General features: G+C 41.5%; 1 protein-coding gene across 3 annotated transcripts in view; it reads right to left on the bottom strand.

Annotated features, from left to right (window-relative positions):
- Positions 1-581: 581 nt before the first annotated feature.
- Positions 582-25,055, bottom strand: part of DSP (desmoplakin) — a 40,089-nt gene continuing 15,615 nt past the window's right edge. The window contains exons 6-24 of one of the 3 annotated variants that reach the window (XM_005239062.3): positions 24,185-24,235; positions 23,046-23,207; positions 22,038-22,142; positions 20,657-20,752; positions 20,280-20,405; positions 19,261-19,413; positions 17,557-17,711; positions 17,026-17,152; positions 16,296-16,500; positions 15,575-15,792; positions 14,629-14,795; positions 14,170-14,308; positions 12,627-12,820; positions 11,592-11,754; positions 10,893-10,976; positions 9,871-9,978; positions 9,151-9,249; positions 6,026-8,317; positions 582-4,488 (exon numbers count right to left, since the gene is read on the bottom strand). In XM_005239062.3, coding sequence (XP_005239119.2) covers positions 1,294-4,488; positions 6,026-8,317; positions 9,151-9,249; positions 9,871-9,978; positions 10,893-10,976; positions 11,592-11,754; positions 12,627-12,820; positions 14,170-14,308; positions 14,629-14,795; positions 15,575-15,792; positions 16,296-16,500; positions 17,026-17,152; positions 17,557-17,711; positions 19,261-19,413; positions 20,280-20,405; positions 20,657-20,752; positions 22,038-22,142; positions 23,046-23,207; positions 24,185-24,235 — 7,839 coding nt within the window. In that variant the 3' untranslated portion in view covers positions 582-1,293. The remainder of the gene's footprint in view (positions 4,489-6,025; positions 8,318-9,150; positions 9,250-9,870; positions 9,979-10,892; positions 10,977-11,591; positions 11,755-12,626; positions 12,821-14,169; positions 14,309-14,628; positions 14,796-15,574; positions 15,793-16,295; positions 16,501-17,025; positions 17,153-17,556; positions 17,712-19,260; positions 19,414-20,279; positions 20,406-20,656; positions 20,753-22,037; positions 22,143-23,045; positions 23,208-24,184; positions 24,236-25,055) is intronic. The other 2 variants (XM_055798792.1, XM_055798791.1) reach the window with 2 other exon arrangements.

Here is a 25,055-nt window from a genome sequence, read left to right as displayed (position 1 = left end):
AGCCTATGCAGACCTGCCAACAGCAAGGCATCGTGTGAACACTGATACACTCTTGCTATTTTCTCAACCTAGGCTTCCAGAAGCCAGCAGAAGAGGTGGGAAGTCATTACAGGAGGTGATTGTTCAGGTTTTGAAAGATCCTCCTGTGCCACCACACTGGCCGTCCAAGCCCCGTTACTGTATCTTTGTTCTGTTCATCATCCAAAGTTACACTGATGGGTAAGGGAGAATGTGTGTCAGTCCCTTGTAGCTGCAGACAACGGGCTGGAACGCAAGCAGAAGAAATACACTTCTGGTGACCTTCCAGTCTATAACCATCTGTGGGAACAGGCTTTCTGCTACTGGTGTTTTCTATTACTGGTGCTACCCTCATTTTCCTACTGAAAATCCAGAACCAGAAGTCCACATTCATCAAAATGGTGGATTAACATAATGAAAAATAATGTGCTGTACACTTTTTATGACAAAGCTAGTATTTGCTACTTTTTTTAATGGTTCTTTCTCTAATCTGTATCTCCAAGATTAGATATTCTCTAATCTCCAAGAATGTCCATAGCTAAATTTCAGAAGCACACAACAAATACTTTAAAACTTCAGAAGTTTATTGCCCAGAATAGTTCACATGGTGCAGTTGGATTTTTTTTTCCTTTTGTTACATGGAAATTAAGCAAAACAGTAGAAAATATATATGGGTAACAGTAAAACAAAAGCCCAGCCTAGTAATAGCCCTTTATATCCACCAAGTTATACTTAAGAAAATGGCTAGCCAAACAGAGAAGTAGAGCATCTGGAAGACAGAGCTTTTCATGTTTATAGTACAGATTCTAAACCAATATTAAAGGCATTTTCTGTCCATATTGTTCTTTCTTTTTTTCTTCATAACAGCAAATTGAAAAAGGTCAATGTGGAAAAAAACTACTGTAAGACTTCCAAACCTCAGTTACAAGCTTATGGGTTGACAGTTACAGATAAAAGAAGAAGGCACATGATAGAGTACTTAAAATATACAGAGATCAATTGAAATCCAAACACTAACAGAAAATGGGAACCAAACCTCAAAATTCACAATTACGGCTTTTTGCACCCCCCTAATATATATTCCATAAATTTGCATTCAAACATTTTACAGCTTTTTCAGATGAGAAGTTGAACATACCCAGGAGACTTAAGGGTTTTGCTTTGGGTTACTTTGTTGTTGTTTTGGGTTTAGTTGGTTGCTTTTTTTTTTTTAGGAAAGGGGACACAGAATAATCTAAATGATATTAAAACGCAGACATATTTTCCCACTTGTTATTAGCGCCCAATAGACCCACTGCTGAAGGTTGAGTACGAGTAAGAATATGAAGAGCTTGCTGATGCATCAAAACTTCCTCTCCTAGACCCACTGCGTGAGCCTGAACGTGAGCCAGAGCGAGAGCCAGAGCGAGAGCCAGGTGCTGAGGAGACATTGTAGGGACTGGATATGCCTTTTGATGAAACGGAGGCTGCTTCCAAGAGTTTAAGCCCAGTGATGTCTTCCACCATTGACCGATTCATTGCATCTTTGTAGGATATTTTCAGTTTGGTCTTGGGGCAGGTCAGGATTTTGGGATAGCTGTTCATGTCTTGCAATTTCTGGGCAGCACGACCATCAATCAATCCATTCCTAATGGCTTCTTCAGTACTTATTCTTCCACGCACTTCAGGGTCCACAAGACCTCCGGTGAGGTACTGGAATTCAAGGAACCGCTGCCCAGCCTCATAAGGCAACCATTTTTCCTTCACTGCTTCAGCTGCTGACATCCTCTTGCGTCCTCCCTTTATGCCTTCAAACCCTATGAAGGCCTTCTGAGCTGGTTTGAGGCGCGTGGCCATATCCTGGTCAATGATGCCCTGACTGGCAGCTTCCTGAAGCGAAAGCCGCTGGCCTGTGGTAGGGCATATTATGCCCCCTGTACAAGCCTGGGCTTCAAGTAACCGCTGCCCAGTGATGCTATCCACGATGCCTCGCTGTATAGCTTCTGAAATGGAGATTTTCTCCAAGTTTTCTGTGTCAAATATGGCTGCAATAGGACTGCACTCTTCTGGGGTCTCTGAGAAAGAACCGCTCCTGATCAGTGAAGAAGAACTCCTGACACTCAGCACTGTAGGAGACCGAGTCACCGACTCGTGCCGGAACACCTCGTCAGTGCCGTTCCGGCAGGAAATCATGTCTGCAAACTGCGTCAGGCTCAAACTGCCAGAACGGTACTGGTCAAAAAACTTCCTCTCAACCAGACCTTTATCAATAGCATCTTGGATGTCATACTGGCTACCTGTTTTTCTGTCGACCAGGACTACTCTACTGCTGCCATCTGATCCTGTAATAGTTATTTCTTCCCACTCACACTCCTGTTCGGCTAGTTCTGTATAGGTGTCATAATCTATGAGGCCTTTGCTGTACGCCTCCTGCACGGACATTTCCCTGTTTGTTTCTGGATCTACAATGACAACCCGGCGCTTCCTAAGCGTGTTCTTCTGTGAGGTGTGCACCACCTTCTTCTTCTCTCTCAGGGGCAGAAGGCAGAGCCCTGTTGCTTCGTCCTTTATGCACCTTTCTTTCAGCTGCAAGTAGGTCAAATTCTCCTCTGTGTTGGGATCAAAGAACCCTTTGGTGTCATCACTTGGATCACTAAGGATCTGGTTGAGCTCTTCATTGAAGTAGCCACGCTTGTAGGCTGTCTCTACTGGCAAGCGGTAGCTCTCTTTGGGGTCAATGATTCCTCCGGTAGCAATCTGGGCCTCCAGCAAACGAATGCCATGGCCTCTCTCTATGAGCTCTTTGTTCATGGCTTGAAACAGAGAAATGATGTTTCCAGTTTCTGGGTCTTTGTACCCGGTGACAGCTCTTTCAGCAGAGAGAAGTTTTTCTTTAAATTCAATTCCAACAAGGCCTCTTTTGTAAGCTTCCTCAACAGGCAGCCTCACGTTGCTGACAGGATCCACTATGAACCCTGTGGCTGCCTGGGCTTCTAGGAGTTCAAGGGCTGTCCCTGGTCTAACCAAACCTATTTTCATAGCCTGGTAAATGCCAAGTTTCTCTTTAGTAGCCTCATTGTAGATACCCGCAATACAGCTAGAGCCCTGAAGGAAATCAATAATTCTCTCGCTCACTTCTTCCACTGTAATGGCACCTCTTTCCAAGTCATTCCTTGTGGATTCCTTAATAATTCCAGCCTCAAGCAGTGCATCTGCTGAGACAGGCTGCCTGATCCCTTGGAATGACATACTCCTCTTCTGCACTGGGAGGAGGAGCAGACCAGTGTGTGGTTCAATCCTACATTTTTCCTTCAGCTGCATGTAAGTGACTGCCTTTTTGGTGGTGGGATCAATGAAGTTCTTTGTAGTGCCCTGGCAGTTGTTTAGGATCCTGTAGAGGTCTTTGTCAATCAACCCGCGAGATAAAGCTATATCTTTGGGTAGGAAAACACTGTTGACAGGATCAACAATGCCTCCTACAGCCAGCTGGGCTTCAAGCAGACGAATCCCAGTTTCTCTGTCAACCAGGTTTTTCTTGATGGCTTCAGATACTGGCACAGTTTTGCCTGAGAAAGGATCTTTAAATCCTGTAATAGCCTTTTCTGCTGTATAGATTTGTTCTCTGTCATCAAAGTCGATCAGATCTCTGGCGATAGCACTGTCCACAGTTAACATCTCATTTCGGTGTGGGTCTATCACACCTCCTGTTGCTGCCTGGGCTTCTAAGAGCAGGACCGCATTTTCTGCTGTAAGGAGCTGATTCCGTTTGGCCTCAACAAAAGAGTACTTTTGTCTGGGTGAAAGAGACACCCCTGCAATAGCACCTGCCCCTTTGAGGTAGGGTTCAATGTCAGCCGCGACTTCTTCCACTGACCTCTGCCCCTTCAGCAGCTTATCCAGTGTGAGTTTGTCTATCAGTTGACACTCATACAGCTGCATCGCTGTGATCTTCTTCCGCAGCCCACTGAACAGCAACTTGGAGGCATCAATACAAAAGTCTTCCTCGGTCTGCGTAGATCTGTGGGACCCATACGGACGTTGCTTCAGTTTCTCAATCTCTCTTTGCAGCCTGAGACGCTCGGACTCCAACTCCGACTGGTTTTTGACAGCCGTCTCTTCCAGTCTGCACCTGTATCTCTCCTCAATCCGTTTGATCTCCATCTGCAGCCTTTCAATCTCACTCCGCAGGGTGTTCTTCTCCCTCTCACTCTTCTCTCTCTCACACTGGATCTTCCTTATGGATTCCTCTGTCCGGGAGTGCTGGCTCTTCCACTGATTGAGGTCATTCAGGATTTGTTGCTTCTCACTTTCCAGGCGTTGCTTCAAACGAGACTCTGATTCCAGGGTAACTTTCAAACGGTTCAGCTCCTCTTCTAATCTCTGCAGCCTGGCTTTGTCTTGCTCCAAAGCACTCATTTTTATCAGCAAGGTTTCTCTTTCTTGCATAATGTGACTATACTGATTTTTGGATTCTTGAATCCTATTGGATGCCTACAATTTTAAAGAAGAAATAAACCAAGAGAGGATGGTTAGAGGTTACGCTGGTTAGACTTATGCTTTCCACTTACAACGATCTTTAGCCTGCCATTTAACCTGCAGCAAACTGCCACCGGAAAACATTCTAGTCACAGCAGTGCCTTACCCAAGACCATGGATACACATAAACCAGTGAAGGTACCTTGTCCCTTCACTGACAGCACCTCTGGCATTGACAGCAACTCCATTCTGTTACCCATAGTCTTGATTTTCTGCTGATTTAGTTAGCTTTTTATAACTGTCTAATACTTTTCATAGTACACATACAAAGAGCACGCAAGACTCATTAAAAGCCTGATGCTCAGCAGATGTACCCTGGCGTAGTCCTGCTCACCTGGGTGAATTTGCACCATCTAAGCACTGGTCATACATGGATAAATAGGACTCAATTTTTGCTTTCCTGTTAGTATCACGTTACTCTGAACAATTTTACCTGTGTTGTTCTACATTTTAATTCACTTAAGGTCTTCATATATTTATACACGTACACAAACACCTACAAGCATGCACATCTGTATGCAGTCCATGTGAAACTGAATACAAGTTTATATATTTGTAATACATGCATATCATGCACAGATGTCAGAAAATCCTAAATGTTAATATTTTCTTAAAAATCAGTATTAAGATTTTTAAAATAAAGAAAAACTGAATAAAGGGAAGAACAGCTGAGAATGGGAACGAGAAAAGAAATACAAAGGGCAAGTTAGGGAAAAGCAAAGAAGTGTTTTCACAAGTGCTCACTTGCATATATTTAAAACAGTAGATCTCTGGACAAGAAACCAGGCAGAAGAATGAAACACGAAAAAATGTTTTCTTTAACTTGTTTATGCTGTCACCTCAAGTTTAAGAAATAAGGGCCAGTAGTAAAGTTTGCAAACGCCCTTAGTGACTTAGGAACATAAATGTCCCAGTCAGTCAATGAAATGTAGGCTCTAAGTACCTTAAGTACAGCTGACAACATGATCTTTAATCCTCACCTGTAGTAAATGCCTTACCTAGCTAAGCAGCACTTTGACAGCTTGTTGGTTCTGGGGTTTTTAGCTGGTTTAGTTTGTGACAGCACCCAGGTCAACCTCAAAGGACTGCTTTAACCCATCCTGGCTGAAAGAGCCCGGGGAAGCAGCCAGCCAGCAGGGTACAGCTAAAGCACAGTGGTACTCTGTGTACTCTCATCTTCCCCTAGAATGGTTTGGTGGAGACTGGCACAGACCCAGGGTTTCTCCTGGGGCAAGGGTTGAGGGCAAGGCTCATCTAGACAGTAGGACAGCTTACGGCTCCCTAGCACAGCTCCCACAAAGAGGCTAAGAAAGTGGCCAAATCCTGCCATTTTTGTTTAAAAATGAACAACGGGAAGGGCCATAAAGGGGTATTAGTTACAAGTACAGTGAACTTAAACAGCGAAGTGTGAATTAAGTCGATTCAAATGGACACTGCAGTTAATTATATATCTGAGAGACAGTAAAGCTGGGATCAAAATATGTGTGAATACCTCTAGAGCTTGCTTTTGGAATTTTTCAATTTCCTGTCTCAATTTTTCCCTTTCTTTCTGTAAATCATTAATCAACCCCTGAAGTTCCAGGGTTTGCTTGCTGCTCATCTGAAGCTGATTCTTTAGTTCAGCAATGGCAGTATTTTTCTCATCAACTTCATTTCTGACCATTCTGATGTCATCGTACTCCAATCTAACATTTCGCAGCTCTTCCTCCAGTAACAAGTGTTCCTTGGTTAGGTTCTCGGTGAGAGACTGAAGCCTTTCAATTTCTATTTTGCACTCGTTCAAGTTTTTGCTTTTTTCCTCAGAGGTTTTCTGTAAGTGCTCGTATCGTAGGTGAGCCTGTTTTAATTGCTCCTGTTCTTGGACCAACTGACGGCGTAAAGTCTCAATATCAGATGTGTATTTTCTTATCTCCTCCATGTACCTCTGTTTCTCTCTCACATGACCATCTAATACTTCTCTTTGGTGTCTAAGATCATCTTCATTCCTCTTTTTTACGATAGACACTTCCTCTATCTGCTGTGTGAGATTAGTTATTTTAACTGATTGCTCTCTGAGAGATCTCCTCATGCCTTCTATTTCCTCCTCCAGTTTCTTCCTCCTGGACGTCTCCTCCATTACATTTTTATTCTGCCTGCAAAGTTCCTCCTCCAGCTTATGTTTCTGAATCTGCAAGTCTTTTACAGTGTTCTGGAACTTTGCACTTTCTTGATCCCTGCCTTTTTTCTCTTGCGAAACTCTTTCATAGTCAATTTTCAGTCTGGCCAGTTCCTGCTCTTGGATCCTCAGCTTGTTAATTGTCTCGGTAGCACTCGTGTTTGCTTTCTGCAGGTCAAACTGGACTCTTTTTAACTGACTGTTCTCATCCTCTAGTTCTTTTCTCTGACTTGTTTCTACATCCAACAACTTTCTCAGCCTTTCAATCTCTTTGTTTCTTTCCTTAATGGTCTTAGAAGCATCATCAAGCGACTGTTTGTACCGCATGCTTTCGTCCGAGTGCCTCTGAATGACTTGTTTTAGCTCAATCTCCAGCTGCTGTTTCTTCTGAGAAAGCTCTGAGCCAGCTGCCTTCTGCTGCTGAGCATTCTCTTCTATTTTCCGCAGATTATCTGTTGTCTGACTTATTGTATTCTTCAGTCTCCTAATTTCCTCACACAAATTCCTATTTTCTCTCATGGCATTATCGAGCTGTGTTCTATAATTATTTGTATCCTCTTCCTTTTGCATGGTGACCTGGTGAATTGTGGTCTTTGTGATATTAATCTCAGTTTCATATTTGTTCTTTAAACTAATAATTTCCTCATCATAACTGTTCCTTACCTTAGCCAATTCATTTTCAAGTTCCCATCGGCTTTTAGCCTCTTCCTGAAGCTGTACCTTTAGCCTTTCCAGCTCCTTAGTTTTATCCTGAATAGTCGAGGCAGCCTCCTCAAGAGCCTGCTTGTACCTTGAGTTGTCTTCACCACGAAGCTGAATGATCTGTTTCAGCTCCAGCTCTAACTGATGCTTTTGCTGTGACACCTCAGAACTGCAAGCCTTGTGCTGAAGAGCATCTTCTTCTGCTCTCCTCCGTTGATCTGTGGTTTGCAGAATGGCATCATTCAGCCTCACAATCTCATCCTTAAGGTCTCTGTTTTCTCTTGTCAGTCTGTCAACCTGGGCTCTGAGGCCTTTTGCATCATCATCTTTCTGTGCAGCTATCTGCTGGATTGTGGTCTTCTTAATATTAATTTCTGTTTCATACTTGTTCTTTAAATTACTCATCTCCTCGCTAAACTGGTTTCTTACCTTAGCCAGCTCATTTTCATATTCCCTCTTCCGTGTGCCTTCATCCTGAAGAAGAACCCTTAATCTTTCTATCTCGTACTCCTTCTCCTTGATGACCTTCTCAGACTCTAATTTTTGCCAACCAAGGCTGTCTTTCTCATTTTGTCTTGTTTTCTGCAGCTGGTCATAGTCATTCTTCTGCTGCTCATATCGATCCTCCAGCAACTTCCTTTTCCTTTTCTCATCTTCAGTCTCATAAGTCAGCCTGGTTATTCTGTCATTTAGATCCTTTATTTGGGCATAGCATTTGTCCAGGTTTTGCTTAGCAGAATTTCCATCCATTTCAGCTTGTCTTTTCATCTCCTCCAAACTCATCAGCTTTGCCTTCAGCTGAGAAATGTCCATCTGGTACTTCTGCAGATTTTGTTCCAGGAATTTATGTTTGTTGCTTGTCTCTGAATTTGAATCCCTGGCAAGCCTGAGTTCTTCTTCCAGAAGTTCAATTTTGGTGTTTTTCATCTGCAAAATCATAGCAAAAAAAAAAAACAAAAACCCCCGCATAAGCACTTGTGGCAAGTGTTTCAAAATCATCATGTGCAATACAATATACATTTCTAATATTGACAACTTACAAAGTATTTTTTTCTCTGCTTGAATGAGAGCTCAAAATCCTTTTGTATTTAATGCCATCAAGGCAAACTCTGGAATCCTTATTTATCCAGAGTCAAACCTTATTCAGAAATCAGCATAATGACTTTCAGAGGGGAAATGGTACTTGATGGGGGGAGGGAGATGCAATACAGATAGTGAAATCTGATGTACCAAGAGTTCACCAGCAAAGCATTGAATAGCCATCTTCAGAACCTCCACAGGTGCTTCATATACCATATGTGTGACCTCTTAAAAGGGCCTCTCTGTTTCCACTGAGCTGTATCAAATCAGGAGTTACTCCATTCAAAACACTTTAGATATGGCCCGAGACAAGGTGAGGCCTCTTAACCATGAGGAGCAAGTTTTCAGCAGCAAGGTAACTGTACTCTCACTGAGGTCAAGGCTGTGATGGATGCAGAGAAGGATCTCTCGCATGCTGTGATAAGCACCTCCTATTTACCAAGAAGGCAAGTGTTCTCCACCTCACACATGACATTGGAGGTAACTTTGCAAAGCACTATGCTTTTTGACAAAAGATGCACGAAATTCCTTATATGCCTCCTTAACTGGACACCACTGAGCTCAGGATTTAGTTTTGTGGAGCGTTTTGCACTGTACATAAGCAGAAAGCCTTTGATCAGTGATAGCTTGCTAACCTGTGGTAGTAACAGAAGGTAAAGAAAATAAGAGAGTCAGATTACCTTCAAGTCCTCCATGCTCTTCAACATTTCGCTTAAGAATCTGTAATAGTCTCCTGATCTTGTAAGAAGCTCTATGTAGCGAGACTGAGCCTCGCTAGCCTTGAAAAGAAAGAGGATTGTCAGCAGCTTGTACTACAGAGTTAGATATGAACATACTGATGTCTCAGATCATTTAAAGAATTCCAATCCACTTTGAGAAAACACATCACTTGACAAAGCAAAAAGCAAATTCTCCTCGCAAATTCACATGACTTTCCGGGGACTCCAAATGTACAAATTCTCTCTTCTGATAAACCCACACCACCTTTTTCAAGATTATTTTCCCCCATGAGTGATGATATTAAACCCAAGGCTTCATCCCCTGGTTCATCATGGTCTTCCTGTCTAACAGTCGCAAGCAACCCAAGTTAAACTTTTAATAGTGGTTAATTCCCAGGTTGAAAGTGACTAAACCACCTGGGGCATGAATCTTACTTTCTCACAATATGTATGCAATGGACATTGAAGAGGAGTGAGGTAAATTCCTGAGGGCTAATCTATTGTCTAAACAAGCCCAAGTATGATTTTACAGCACAGCAACTATTCTGCACCAATTCCTTGTACTTATGTGCTTAGCGCACATTACCAGTGACAGTGTTAAATTATTAGAATACAGCTGGATATGACTCACATGGACAAACAAGTGTATTTAAAAGATTGACGGGGAGGAAAGAAAGATACCTCTTGTAGAATCAGCACTGCAGGAGACTGAACAACACTCTTCTTGATAGGTATGTTGAGCAATGTTTCTAATCCGGAACTGTAGGAAGCAACCTGTAGCTCATAATCCTGTAAAACAACAGGGGAAGTCAAGACCCCTTTAGCAAGTGCCAAGGAACTCTCTGGGAATCTGGATTTCCCAAAATGCAAAGAAAGTTTTGGGGTTGTTTTGTTTTTTAATAAAAAAAGGTACATTTTCCCTTGTTTATATCTCTGACCATGTACAGAGGACCCTCTAGCATAAACAGAAGCACATCAGTTCAAGTACCACTGTGGAGACTCATGGAAGACAGTAACAAAGTGAAAAAGAGAAAAAAAACATTTTACAAAAAAGGGAAGACCTGTGTTTCCATTAGTTGACTGCTACCCAGCAGTGAAAAAGGTTCATGGAAGCAACTGGACTAGGTACTGTTATCAACCAAAACTTCATCAGAAATAACTGTCTCTGCCTCTCATATCACATACACCACGTCATGTATACAGCAAGACCTTTGTCACAGAAAGTAAGACGGAGCTGGAGAAAACATGGATCTCGGGGTGACATAAAAATGCAGAGACCACATAAAGCATTCCCTATATGTTCTTGGTTTTCATGGCCATTGCACATCACTCCTCCTGCTAATCTGCATTTGTCTTGCCTCCTAGACCAAATCCTTAACAGACCCAATTCCTAAACTACCAACCTGTTCTCTACTTCCTTATTTTTTTAACATGTGAACTGGAAAGTTTGGTCTGGCTAGAAGGAAGCTTTGACTCTCCTGAAGAGAAGCTCTCACTGCTATCTCCTGCGTTGTCCTGTAGTCTTCAGATGGCAAGTACACTAATTGTTTTCATTATATTCTGTACACACAAGTGCTTTACACCAGCAGTTTCCGCACACACAAATCAGAGAGCCAACGTTTCACCTGCCAGCAGAGCAGAGACAATGGGATGCACCTGACCATGAAAAACCACACCCCATAAAAATGCTGAAATCCAAGTACCTTAATTGCAGCAGAACACTGATCTGCGTGCTTGAGAAGCTCCTCGACTTTGTCTCGCTTCCCACAGATTTCACTGTGCAAGTTCTGTCAAGAAAAAAAAAAAAAAAAAAGAAAAAAAAGCTGTGAAGCACTCCCTCAAGATTTACCAGTACTTCCTCCTGTGCCTGCTGGCTCCATCAGTAGGCACCTGCAGTACCAGACCACTGCAACCCCAGAGGCTGAGACCTGAAATGACCTGTAGCTGTGCAGTTTTTACAACAGCAAGCTCTCTGTGCATGAGAAGGTTGTTCTCAGAAAGAACACCTAGTACTGGACAGCCCCCAGCGCTGAGGAGAGAGGAGTTCCTTTGCTTAGATGTATTTCCTTGCTGTTTATTTTCATGCTATAATTTGTCCCATAAGTTGCACCATCATACAGTCCCTTAAATTAATTCAAAGCTGATGTGTAAAAGTGTCAGTCATCGTGTAAGAGCCAAAAATGGTCTTGTTTATAATCTACAGCAGTGCTGACAGAAAGTAATGAGGATAATAATATTTTCTCTCTCCTGCCTTCTACACGTGGTGGGTTTTGGTAGCTTGCGTACTTTATAATTCAGAACCGGCCACTGTATGGCAGACTGCATTGTTACTGATATTTTCTGACTAGCAAAACAATTTTAAATCCAGATAATCAAAGACAGCTAATTCAGGTACTGCATACCTTCTGATCATGTAGATATCTCATGATAGTGTTGCAGTCACACAGCTTTGTGGATTCAATAGAATCCTGCCTGCGCTTGGCATCACAGATCCATTTGCACAGAGCCTGGTAGAGATCTCGGTAAGTTTTCAGCTGTTTGATCTGCCTTTCTAAATCCCACGATCTAGAAAAAAACCAGAGGAAACTGTCAAAATGGAAAGTGCATTCTCCTTCTCTCTCTTTAAAGATTTTTCAGAAATAAGACACAGTAATAAACGAGGTAAAACTACGGGAAGCTCTGAAAGAAGGTTCTGAATAAAGATTTCAAATAAAATGATAATTGTACTGGGTTTTAGTCACTCAACATTTTTTTAGTGCCTCGCTTTTGAGTAACTCTGCAATACACAGAGGTTGGCACTTTCTCGTCATCTAAGTGAAGGATGGATGAAACCCTGCAGTGGTAATAATCAAGTTGACTGACTTCGGTACTCTTGTTCTCAGTTTTCACCAAAATGACCAGCAATCAGTCAGTTACTCTTAATAGCACTGGATTTTGAAGTAAAGGCCTGAAGTAAAAACAGAACAAAACAAACCACATCCCAAAACCCAAAACAATCAGAATATGCCTTCAGTTCAATAAATATTAGAAAAAAAATGTTGGGATTTTTTTTACTTAATTCTTAGTGTTAATTTTTTAACCCTCAGGTATAGGATATTCAAGAATAAGCAGGGTTTCTTTGTTTGAGGGGGAAAATGCTGACTGGAAGTTCATAATCCAAGAACATTAGCAAGAATAAAGAAAAAAATAATTTGAAGAACTCCTTAGCACATAGGTTAAGCATTTACATAACTAACTACATTTTCCTGCTTGGTCTTGCAGGATACCTTTTAAAGTATGTTCAACCTATTCACAGTTGCTCTGTCTTACTGCCCTGAAGTCATCACTTGTCCTCAGGACATGAAGACTATTGCTCATCAGTTCTCTCAGACACACTGTTAACATGATCTTAGTAGCAACAGCAACAAGGAAGGCACTATTAGGAAATACGAGCAAACCTGTTATCTATCTGTTTATCAGCTCTCTGCCAACGGTCTATTAGCTGGGTAACTTTATCACAGAACTTTCCAATGTCCATGTCATACAGGGTATATGACTGGCAAGACTGTGAGTGAATCTGAAGTGTTTTCTGCAGCTCATTTTCCAGGGCATTCAGTAGTGACTTCTTCATGTTTAGGTCTGCTTTCATTTTCTGGAGAAAAAACAAAATACTGTCATACATTTTATTCTTGCGAGGATACTCAAATTTAACCATCCACAGCATGCACAATGTGTTTGGATCTAAAGATTTTGCTTTTAATTAATTCAGTAAGGTATGTACACTGATGTCAGCTGGACTTTAAATATATTTAAAGTGAAACACCTACTTTGGTAAACAGTTTGACTCAAGAATGTGTTTAAAATTAGATTCGCTCATAAATAATTTGTTAAACCGAAGCCCTCTGCTGTCATATTCTGTAGCTAACATTTGAGTTTCTCAGAACTACGTACAGTAGTTACCAAAAAGAAAGGGAAGAGCCTGCCTTGCTTGTTCCTAGAAACAAATAACTAGAAAATCTCACTGCAGTATAAAAGATTCCTGCATTTGCAACAGCTATGGAATCAAGCCTCAGGATTGGCATATTATTAAATTGTTAAATATTATCTAAAAATCTGCACTTTTTTTTTTTCCTGTTTACATTTTTATAAGCATCTTCCATGGAGATGTTTCTTTAACCACACACGTTTGCGTGCACATACATATTGTGGGGTATCACCAAACGGCATACACAATGCAGGCCTTGCATTTGCCACTCACAGGGATGATTGCATCCTTCAATAATATGCTCAAGCATTCTTTTTTGGTGTAGCTCAAATTTACACCAGGAAAGAACAACTCCCAGCAACTGAACTGCAGCTCTCATTTAACATGATAAAAGGGTAACCTGGTTGTGCTCCTTTTGTGCCACTAAACACTTTTTCCCTACTACACCTGAGAACAGGAAAGAATGAAAGAGTCCCCATCCTCCCAAAGCATTCAGTGCACAAAAGGACCAGCTCAATGCCAACTTTGTGCTCAGCAAAGCAGTTACTCTTTGCCTTCTCCCGTTGTATAGGATGAACAGTTTTCACTGTAAGATTTGAAATGGACTCTATGGCAAAACTGGCACATACGATAATACTCAAATTTACTTCTTACAACTAGATGACAAAAAGGGCAATTAAAGAGCCTTTCTGCAAGAAAAAAAGAGGCATTGCCTTCCAATCTAGCTTCATAAGTGATACAAATAAACACAGATAATATTGTACAGAATTGGATTATGGAGACCTTCCATGCCACTGGCTCTGCTATAGGGGCAGCAACATCCAGGGGATGGGGAAGTAGTAACCTGTACATTCCTTCCAATAATTTGCAACAGCATCATATGTCTATGTGATTAAATACAACGGGATCAGCATTTCCATGTCCTGTGGTTTCAGAAGAGTTTCCCCCAGTTCAATAGACCAGTGCTGGCAGCTATGAATTTTGCCTCACTGTGTCCTTGGGCCTTGGCCTCTCACCTTCAGGCACGCCCGATAAGCCTCCACTTTATCAAGATCCAAAGGAACAGTCTCCTCTTCAGACAGTCTGACTTCAAAAACTCTGATCACATCCTCTGTTTGTAGAATAATCTGGAGCAGACACCTCAGTGCATTCAAGCTAAAATAAATAATACAAGACAAATCCATTATGAACTGGCCAGGAATGGTGATTATTTCTAATTAATTGCAGATCACTAGTTAAAGAGAATAGACAACACAAAAGAACCTTCAATGATACCCATGATTGTTATGTTTTTTTAAAAAACGTCTTCCAGAAAAGAGAAGAAATTCATGTCAGTGTCTGTTTCTACCCACATGTACAGCATTTGTAGGAAAAAAAAGTGTAATTTTACACCTCTTGTAACAAAAGGCAGGTTTCCGTGCTAAGAATTATGGAAGAAAGTGAATTATTTATTGCTATAACCTCAATTTTCTTACCTGTCTAAGTAGCCAGCAGAAACACCATTAATATTTTCCAGTTTTTGAAACAGGGCATTTATCTCTGACTGCAAGTACACATACTTTTCACAGCCTCTGAAGTTAGGCAGCAAGTCCTTATGCTTATTGAGGGTTTCTGCCATTATTTGAGAGTCATTCTGCACACCCTAAGGAAAAAGAATGCCTGATTTACACATTTTTGGTGGCTGAGCGATCATTCTACAGCACATATGCAATTGGTCTCCTTATCCAAAGAGTCTGCTGTTATCTAACCAGCTTGACTAAGAACTGAAGCAGTGCCTGAGCTTGCTTTCTTCAAGGTAAGTAACATTGGGTGGTTTCTTTTTTGCACAGTCCACAACAGGTGGACTCCTTGAGCACCTCTTCCACTCTGAAACTTGGCTCTCCTCAAAGCAGAGCGCTTTACTGCCAGCTGCTTACTGCACTCAGTAGACTGCCAAGGTCCTGCTCTGGAGACCTTTGCAACCTCACTGCCTCAGGGGAATTCCTCATATGCTGAACCTGTTCTCTTTTCTCTCTCCAGTCTCCTTCAGATCTTAAGAACTGGGAGAGGGAGAGAGCCTGTAAGCCTCATATCCACTCTGCATCCTACAGACAGTACTTCAGAGGCAGGTGGTAAAGTGGGGTCCATGCAAAAAGGGGTTTAATAGTGCTTTAACCTGGATGAGGCTTAATATGAGCTCATGTCCACTTAACATCAGGCTTTCTGTATTCTTTGCTTGACAGAATGTGACTTCTAAAATCCAGAAGTCAACATTTTCTACTTAGGAGCTAAACTTCAATCCAAATCATCATGGTTAGCTTCCAACAGAGTTTTCTGCGCAGGATATGTGTCCTTCCCAGCTGATCAGAAATGCAGCTGCAGTATGCTCTGCAGCACAGTCATACTGAGCTTGAGACTCAAAGAAAAAACATCCACAGTTACCTCTAAATCCTTTATTCTGACTGAAAAGTCATGCACAGCCCCTTGATCCACTCCAAGAGGAGCTCTTTGAACCATCTGAATCTCAGAAGCTTCAATCTGACGCCGAAGTTTCTGAAGCTCCATGAGCAGCCAGGCCTCCTGTTTGTCATGTTCTCGGTTTCTCTCATTAACAATAATGGTGTTTGAGGAACCCACAGGACAGCTCTCAGTTGGGATGACTGTAAAATGAATTGGGTAAATGTCAACTGCCAGAGAACTGAGCACCTATGTATAGGAAGCCAATGTACTGCCCAAGTGACCTAAACATTGAGTTGATCTGTAGAACTGAGAACAGGCAGAAGATCTGGGCCCTCAGCTGTTTCAAGGAATGAAATCTCTCCTTCACAAAAACACAAACTTGCTTCCTCAAATGCAACAGCGAGATTTTGCTTCCCAATAACTGAAAATGTATCAGACTGACTAAATTCCTCTAATTTTCCCAGGAAATTCTTGAACCTTGGAGAACTGTTCCCAGATTCACACTAAAGGAAGGAAGAACAAAACATGCTCTTCCCTGTGCTGGGCCAGTTTTGTTATGCTGGGAGACAGCAGTACAATTCTTGAACATGTTTCCATTCACATATTTATGAGAACATGGCTCGCACAAAAAGAACGCACCACCACCACCCCCTACTCCACAAATGAAGAAACCCAAGCAGTCCATTCTCTACAAAAAACAGACCTGGTTGTGGCTGCCGTGGTTGATTGGGCAGTTGTATGATCAAGGTTTGGTAGTGCTTCTGAGCATCAGTGAACTGAGTTTGGATCTTTCGTTTGTCTTCATCACCAAACATCTCTGAGCCTTGGCTGTTCCTCAGGAATTCTTGATAATGGATCTCCAGGTCAGTTATTATTTTTTGGTAATCTTCCTTACGCATTGTTTTCAGCTGAAGTGAGGAAGAAGAAAATTTTGAACAAAGCAATTGGGGAAGGCTTATGACTAGTTAATCATTAAGGAATAAACTAATACACCTATATAAAAAACCCAAAGGAATCACATTTTACAACAAAATCTACCCAGGCTGCCTCTAAAGGTATGATGCTAAAAGTGCCCTTTGAGCTAATCTATTCTTGTTATAATTATTTCATCACTTAAGAATAGTTTGAAATTCTACTTCTTACTCTGTCTACCCATGCACTTGCATAATGGGACCAAGTACAGCAAGTATGTAATAAATGCCCTTAGCTAATCTTCCCAGTTATTCATACCATGTTTGAATGGGAAAGCATTTTGCTTCTCCTTTAATAAAACAACAACTTCCATATGTAACTGCTTGTGCAACCCAGCAAAAGGCAGGCCCATGGTGTTGGAGAACATACATCTGCACATCACACAGCAAGCACTCTTTGGGACAGGAGGGGTCAGTCCATGGATGTTCCCGGACTACAGGTAAGGCCAGCTGGAGTCTTACCTTGGCAATAGTCATTGCTCTGATTTTCTCAATGTCGATCATGCAATAATGCCAAGACACCAGACTCTTCATGTTGATGTACAGCTGGTTCCACAAAGCTAAAATAGCTTCATAGTACTGCTCAATTCTGAGATGAGAAAAGAAATTCCATGGTCAAAATGCATCTGCCCTTGTAGCATAGCTACAAATCAGCCCAAGAAACATCCACCAGATGTGGAACGTGTTAAGGCTTGTTCTCTACTTGAAAAAATGTTGGAAATTAATTTATTCATTACTTTCGTTATTAGAGATGAGAAAAACCTTGTAAAAGTTAAGTTTTAAATATTTTTAGATCCCAACCTAGCTCTCAGCAAGATTCACTGAAGTGAATTTCTTCAAGTCAAGGGTCTAGACCTTAATCCCCCACCCCTGGCGGGGCGTGGGGGGCACTCTGATCAAGGCGCAGACCAGATTTTGTGATTGGCTTCTATTCTGAGGGAACTTTTCCATCTGCTCCCAGTGGTAGGTGTCCAAACCCAGGCAACAACTCACTTGGTAGCAAGATCCACTGCTAGTGGATTAGGGGGTGGGATGATAAGACTAACAGATGGCACCAGCATATCTACTCCTCCAGGGCCGGTCACCAGCCACTTGCTGCGCTCGTTATTATCCTTCAGAATACATTCATCTCCTTTGCGCACTGTTTTCTGTAAGGAACACAAAACAACATTTTGTTTTGATTCAGTTAAGTAAGGTGGGGTTTCTAGGAGAGACAGACAAGGAGGATGCATCTAGAGCACAGAAATGGGAGGAGGGCTTCCCGGCTGCCAGGTCTGAGCATGCATCTTGGCTTCACGCTGGGGCAAGAGATCAGTTCAGATCAATCCCTTCTCCCTGAATCTGGCTTCCATGTGAAGAAACCCAAGAAAACCAACTGGGAGCCATAGAACTCTCGGAGCAGCTGCCAGTCCAGCCGATCATCAGACTTGGGGCTCGCCATGACAAACATCAAGGACTGAATGTGGACACATGGTCACAGTAAGCTATGCAACCATGTATGGCTGCAAGCCAGTGAGCTGGAGGCATGAGGATGCTGAGTACTGCATCTGTATTTGAGATGAGACTGGGAGTGAATGCAGCAGAGCTAGATCCACCCGCCCCCACTGCCAGAAATCCTGACACGGTGCGGCCATGGTTATGGACACAATGCAGGTTACAACCCACTCACATCCAAGACAGGGAGGCTCCTCCTATCATCTATCCTGACAGGACCTAACCTGCATCACACCTCTACAGCCAGCAAATACCATTTTTGAGATCACTAGTAAAAGGCCACGGGCTTTGCACTGATCTGAGCACGCAGGGGGCTCCAGACTAGAGTCTACCTTCATCTGAGCAGAATGTAGCCTGCGTAAAGTAAAAGCAATAGCCAAGCAGTCAAGCAACCATTGCCTAAATTTGTTTGGTTTTGCTTACAGTAACAAGCAGTTACTCCGTGTGGACTCAGCTTCTGTGTCTCTGGAATAAAATGTGGTATGGAAGAGTGCAGACACAGAGCAGATAGCAGAAACCCCAGATCATAAACACAAATCACAGTGGTCAATGACTGGTCCCTACAGAAGCACAACCTAGTGAATCAGCTAAAATAAGTTTTACAGATTAAAAGAACAGAAAATTTGGGTAATTGGGAACCAGTGAAGAGAAAGAGCATGTAAGCAGAACACACATCTAAGCCTACTCTTAAGAAAAAATACAGAAATAAAGCCAAGGAGCCCCAGAACTGAGGGGGAAGAAAAGCCACCACCATCAATTTCATACTCCATCCAGGAAAAAACTGGGGATACCCATGACTCACTGTACACTCCTCACCTTTTGTTAGATGAAGTGTTGACCTAAGGACCCAGAGGGACACTGGAAAGGTGAGCAATCACCAAAAAAAAGGGATAGCTGCTGGGAAGCATCAGTGTAAATTTTAACCCTATTATCAATAAGACTTTTCTGTGCTAATTTGAACTATAAGTATTAATGCTATTTAATGGACCAACAATGATAATTTTGACTAGACTTATTAACCAACCAGAACCTTGCTTCTTTATTCATAACTGCAAGAAAGTGAGAGCTTTTTTGTTGAAGAAATTTAAATGCTAACTGAAAGCGAAGGGGTTATACCTATCAGCTCAATAGTTTGTTTACTAAATCATTTGCCATGTTCTAGCTTATATGATGTTCATTCCCAGCCAAAAAGGGATACAATACCAGATCCTGTTTGTAGTCACACAGAGCCTTGAGAATAATGGGCTTGTTACTCCGGTAGTCTGGGTTACGTGGCTTCAGCTGTACAATCTTCTTGGATTTATTCACCAAACTCTGCACTTGCCTCTTGTATTCAAGAATTCTCTCTCGTTCATTCTGCAAAGATTAACTGTATGTTAAAAATTCATCCTAAAAAGAAGCCATATCTAGTTCCCAGTGTTTTATTTAGAGGGGGATACATCTGGAGCTCATGGCAGGCAAAACTTCATTTAGCTCCAGTGGGATGAGCCTGGCCTATAATGTAAAACTGCAGTTTTAAAAAATAGAGAGGAGAAACATCAAACTAAGTATCTTTGCAGCTCAGCAGAGCTGCAAAGTTTGCAAAACTTGCAAAGCAGGCTTTTCATACAGATCTGCAATGTGATTAAAGGGATGTGTGAGAAACAGGAATAAATGGAAAGAACGTATTAGAACATGAATGCTAACCAAAAAGTAGTAACTACACTCTCAAACTTGACATAATCAATTGCCCTTTTACATCACCAACCATTTCTTCTTCAGTATATTCACTTTGGAATGCTAGTGCCTAATTCATGACAAGCAAATCGTTAGCTAAAAATGTTGAGTTAATTCCTTTCAAAGAGACTACAGTGATACAGTGACATGATGAATCATTTATTAAATGCACTTACCCTTTCAGGCAAAATCTATTCTACCACCTGTGAATGAAAGTCTTTCCTTGTTTGATTTGTTAGCATGTCAGAAACTTGGGAATTCGCGGGGTTCATTTCAAATTTAAAAAGAAATCAGAGTTCCCAAACAGTATCATACAAATTAAAATAACACCAAACCATTTGTAGGCTTCCCTAAGAAATGGGCAGGAATACACCATTATGGTTTCAGGTTCATACAGTGCTGTGTATAAACACTGCAATACACCTGGGTTTACATTTAGTGTCTGAAGCAAGCAACTGATTTCCAAAGAAAGCGTAACATAACCTGTCAGGTGGGTGTGACAGTACCTCCAGCTCTTTTATCTGCTCCAGCAAAGATTGCAGTGACATGCTCTTATCACAGATGAACTTCTTTCTGATGGAGTCTTGTAAGTTTTTCAGGTAGCACTCTGTAGCTTGGGCCTCTTCAAAGAACTACAGGAGAAAAGTTGTGATTTCAGTTGTATACAGCTCTTTAAAAATGTCTGCTAAAAATCAATGGATTCCTTTCATAAGAAATCCCAACTCAATCTGGCAGAACGGTAGCATTTACAACACGGTAACAGTGTGTTCTGCCTAACTGTGTATGTATTTAGAAAAAAAAACAAACAAACCAAAAAAACAAATCTATGATGGGATTCACACTTTTAACAAAAGTGGTGTGAATTCTCCACATCACTACTTACCTGAAAGTAAGCCGCATTCTCTTTCAGATGAACATCAATGCATTTGGTGATCTGAAGAATCCAGCTCCACTGAGTTTGTAATGTATCCATGTAGGCCTAACAAAAATAGTAATATACAGAACTGAATCCACCACACTGATCTCTCTCCCATCTTGAGTGATCTTGAGTCTCCTAGACTCAAGCAAAACTATTTAGGCTCCACAAACTAAAATGCAAAATCTGCTAAAACAAATTCATACACACCAGAATAATGTAACTCATGCAAATAGTTCCCCAACTTCTAAGCATCTACTTAACTCAGATAAGTTAAATACTTGTTTGTGGGATGCACAAAGAAATTTGTTCATGACTTGAATTTTGTTTGATCAGCATAAAGCCTGAAGTACATGAACAAAAAGGGGTGAAATGCACAAACGGTAGTATAAATAAAATATTTCAATTGCAAATTGTCATGTTCTCCTTCCAAGGAACACTGTTAAACATGATTTTTCTTTTATGATGGCTGTTTTTAAATTCAAACTTCTTAAGTAGTCCTCATGTACATTCTTTAGAAATTTACACACAACTTTTACTTCACTGCTGGAGCTTACAAGGATCTTTCCTTTAAGGCAGAAACTGACCACAGATTAAATAAGAATGGTGATTTTACACAACATGATAACAATTAACAAAGCAAAGACACTGAGGAGCAGAAAGAACTCTTTTTTTTTTTTTTTTCTCTCCTTCTATTAGCTTCTTTCAGTTTCAGGGTTCTTATGCACTCTTAAAACTAAAAGAACTACAGCGTTTCGTAATAAAATCAGATTTTCCCAGTTGTTGAAGCCTTTGTAATTGAAAGGTAAATGTACACCAAGGTGTGAAAGCAAAAATGTCTTGGCTAAGCTGCAGAAATGCACTATGAATTTCAGCTGTAGAAAGTATTTGCACCTGGATTAAATATAAACCCTCAACAAAGGGTGTGGCTTTCTTCAAAACATGTCTACTAAGTTAGCAGGAGAATGACAAGATGCCTTCCTACTGCAAATTCTGCTGCACTGTAGTCAACTCAAAAGAGATACAGCAATTTCAATACGCTCAGACAAGTCCCTAAACCTCATACTAATTTTTACATGCATCTATCATCAAATCTGAGAGCAATGAGAGCTCTCCTCATAGCTCTTAAGATACTTGCCGTTGTTTGGCCAGGTTTGTAGTGGAAGGTAGTAATGTTTAGTAGAGCTGCTCATACAGCTGGATAAAAATGGACATGCTTTTTGGCAAGCAAATGCTTCTCAGGTCAAAATGCAGTATTTCATTTGCAGACTTTCACCGAGAACTTTCCCCATGTAGCAAGGGAAGAAAGAAGCTAAACAAGCAAGTGAAATCACACAGTCTGACTCACCTCGATTTTGTCTGAAGCAGGGTGCTGATTGAGCACTAGCTGGTCACTTTCTTGCTTTAGCTTGTTGAGTTCTTTTTCTTTAAGCTCCAGTTCACTCATGCGTTTCTAAACCACCAAAACACAGCGTCAAACAAATGCCCAAACATATGCTGTACAGGATGATTTATTTAAAATTGTCCAGATAGTTGTGATAATATAAAATTATCCCTGCTAACACTACATTGAATTCTATTCAGTGTACTGAAGTTAATTATGAAGAAAGTAGAATCAAAGTACAGTCATCTCAGTTCTAGCCTCTGGGCTTGATGCTTCACAGAGCAAAGCATCCAAAGTTCTCCCTTCCTAGGAATGACTAAAGCAAAAGTGACTGCAACATCCAGAACTGTACTAAAAAGAAAAAGTACCTCCTTAATAATGTGAACTTTCATTCCTTTCTCAATTAGGTGATCAGCACCAATATTGGTTAAACAAATGCACATGCTCAATTTCCCTGCATAACCCACAGAAGACGAGGAGCAACACAAAGTACATCTGATGGTGGGCTCAATGTGCTGCTGGCAAAACCATTAGTGGAAGAGAGCATCTCCCTCTGGTATAGCTCTGCTTGCTGGTGATAGACAATCAGAGCCAAATTCCAGGACCCTCTAAGCCCTGCATAGTCCTAACAGGGAGAATTAAACTGTTTATGTCCATTAGTTTATCATGCCAACACAATGACTGTGTGATTACTAGTTCACAGAGGACTGTACTGCTAATGCCAGCTTCCAAGGTCAAAAGAACCCAGGACAACTGGTTGAAAGGGAGCAAAATATTCCAACAGATGTCCAATACTGACTCATACAAAAGGCTGTCATGCTATTTAATTCACGTGTTGATAAAAATCCCCAGGAACTTCGAAAGAGTGAAGAAACACCTGTCCTGTGACCAGTCCCCCTGAGCCAGGCTGTTCCTCCCTCACCATCCCAAAAGAGGACCCATGGGAAGCATGGGGAGGTTGAGCTGTCTTACAGAGAAGGCCTCCTGCTTCCTGGCGATGTCAGTGTTCCTGTCACTCCAGTCATAGAGAAGCTCCTCTTCTTCACAGTCATTGATCCACATGATCTCTCTGCTGGTGGCTTGGATGAGGTTCTGGAACTGACGGAGTTGATCCATTCTCTCAAAGGAGTATTTCTGTAAGGAATTCCAGAAATGAGAAGCCATAAACACAGAAATGCCTGTGCTGGGTGGAGAAAGGGAAGCCAAGTGCACAGCATGTCCTATTTTTTTTTTTAAAAAAAAAACCAAACCCAACTAAAATAACAGTAAAAACCACACAAATAGAAAACCCATTGGCAATGGACCACAGATAATGTGCCTGGGTTTACTGAGATATGAAACCTGCTGGCAACAGAGAGCAGACAACATGTCTGGATTTACAGAACAACAGGAACCTGAAGTCAGCAGCTTACGAGTGTAGCAGACATGCACACAGGCAAGCTAAAAGGCATGGGGGAAAAGCTAAGAAATGTCTGAACATTTAGCACCACTTTTATTTGCATCTGCTACTCATAGTACATCCTTGAAGTTGTATCAGCACCTTTTGCATGCATGACACTTCATGAAAAGATTCCTTCTCTGTCCTGGCATCATAATACACATCCTGTTGCTTGAAATGTGTATACAGGAATCAGCTTCCAATCCCAATCTACCATTTGCACAAGATTCTCACTGTGTTTTACATGAAGATCCAAAGCAGGGAAGATGCACAGCCCTACGCAGAATTTGGTTCTAATCCCACCTTTAAGTAACTTTGTAAGCTTCATATATAGACTAACTACATCACTACATTTACATCCACTAAGGAGGTAGAGTTCTACTCTTCATGTGTTTAGTGACCAAATCCCTTCACCAGCTGCAAACTAGAAACTTCCTTGTGAAGGTAAGTCAATTATACACAAGGTAATAAATTAATCTCAGGTTCATGATGCAAACTGAACGTTATAGAAACTACAAAGCACTGCCAGTTTACCACTGAACAGAACTATTTAAATATTCATCTGCCAGTCTGTTGAGACCTAAAGTGTCCTTTGACTATCACACTGGTGTTAGTAAGACAAGAAGAGCATTCATCATAAAGGGTATCGGAAACAAACACATCTCATGCTCACCAGAAGTCCTTCATATTCTTCCTCCAGCTGATGAACTGCAGCCTTCTCACGCTGGAAGAGAGACAGCACATATTTAGTGAACCTTTTACAAGTTGCCCATTTGCTGCTATTCCCTTTAAAGTGTCAGTATCATTACAACTACAGGTGGTTACCTCCAAATGCCTGCAAAAGGCAGAGGTGAGCAGGATACCTGCACCACTGGGGAACCACAGCAAGTATAAGACCAAGGCTTGGACAAATTTACTTCCCCCAGGGATGCTTATTACGTGAGGTTGCACATAAACCCCTGTAATACCACAACAGCTCCCAAAACTGGATCTCCTTCTGTGCCAAACTCCTAGGCAGCTGTGAGGAGCCAGCTAGCCCTAGAGCCAGCTTTGGAGACCATGAAGTAGTGTAAACTACAATGTGAGCAGCAGGCTCCAATTTTTATTCCCATTTCTATGACTGGGAACCATTACAACCTGGGAACTGGTATTCCATAGGGCCAGACAATCACCTTTCCTATTAGAAGCAGAAGGGGAAAAGGAGTTAACACCCATTTACTCTTCAGCTTGGTTGAGAGATCACAGCTCCAGAATGGAGTACCTTTTCTTTAGGCCCAACTCTTTCTCCTCCTGTCTGTGTGACCAATTAACAGAAAAAAATAATGGGAATGAAATAATCTTCCTCTCTCCCACACCTAGGTACTGGGCTGATAGGAGAGGAAGTTAACCATTGCATTTTCAGTGACTTCTTTATTCCAATCACAAAATCCAAAGGGGGACAGAAGCCGCAGAGGGGCAAAAAAAAAAAAAAAAAAAAAAAAGACACCTAAGAAAAGCTCGAAGTTTAGCCCAGAATTTGGGTATTTTTCATGAACCCCCCTCAT

This window comes from Falco peregrinus, chromosome 3, assembly GCF_023634155.1.
Source record: "Falco peregrinus isolate bFalPer1 chromosome 3, bFalPer1.pri, whole genome shotgun sequence".
Lineage (NCBI taxonomy): Eukaryota > Metazoa > Chordata > Aves > Falconiformes > Falconidae > Falco > Falco peregrinus.
This window is presented reverse-complemented; position numbering and strand designations above follow the sequence as displayed.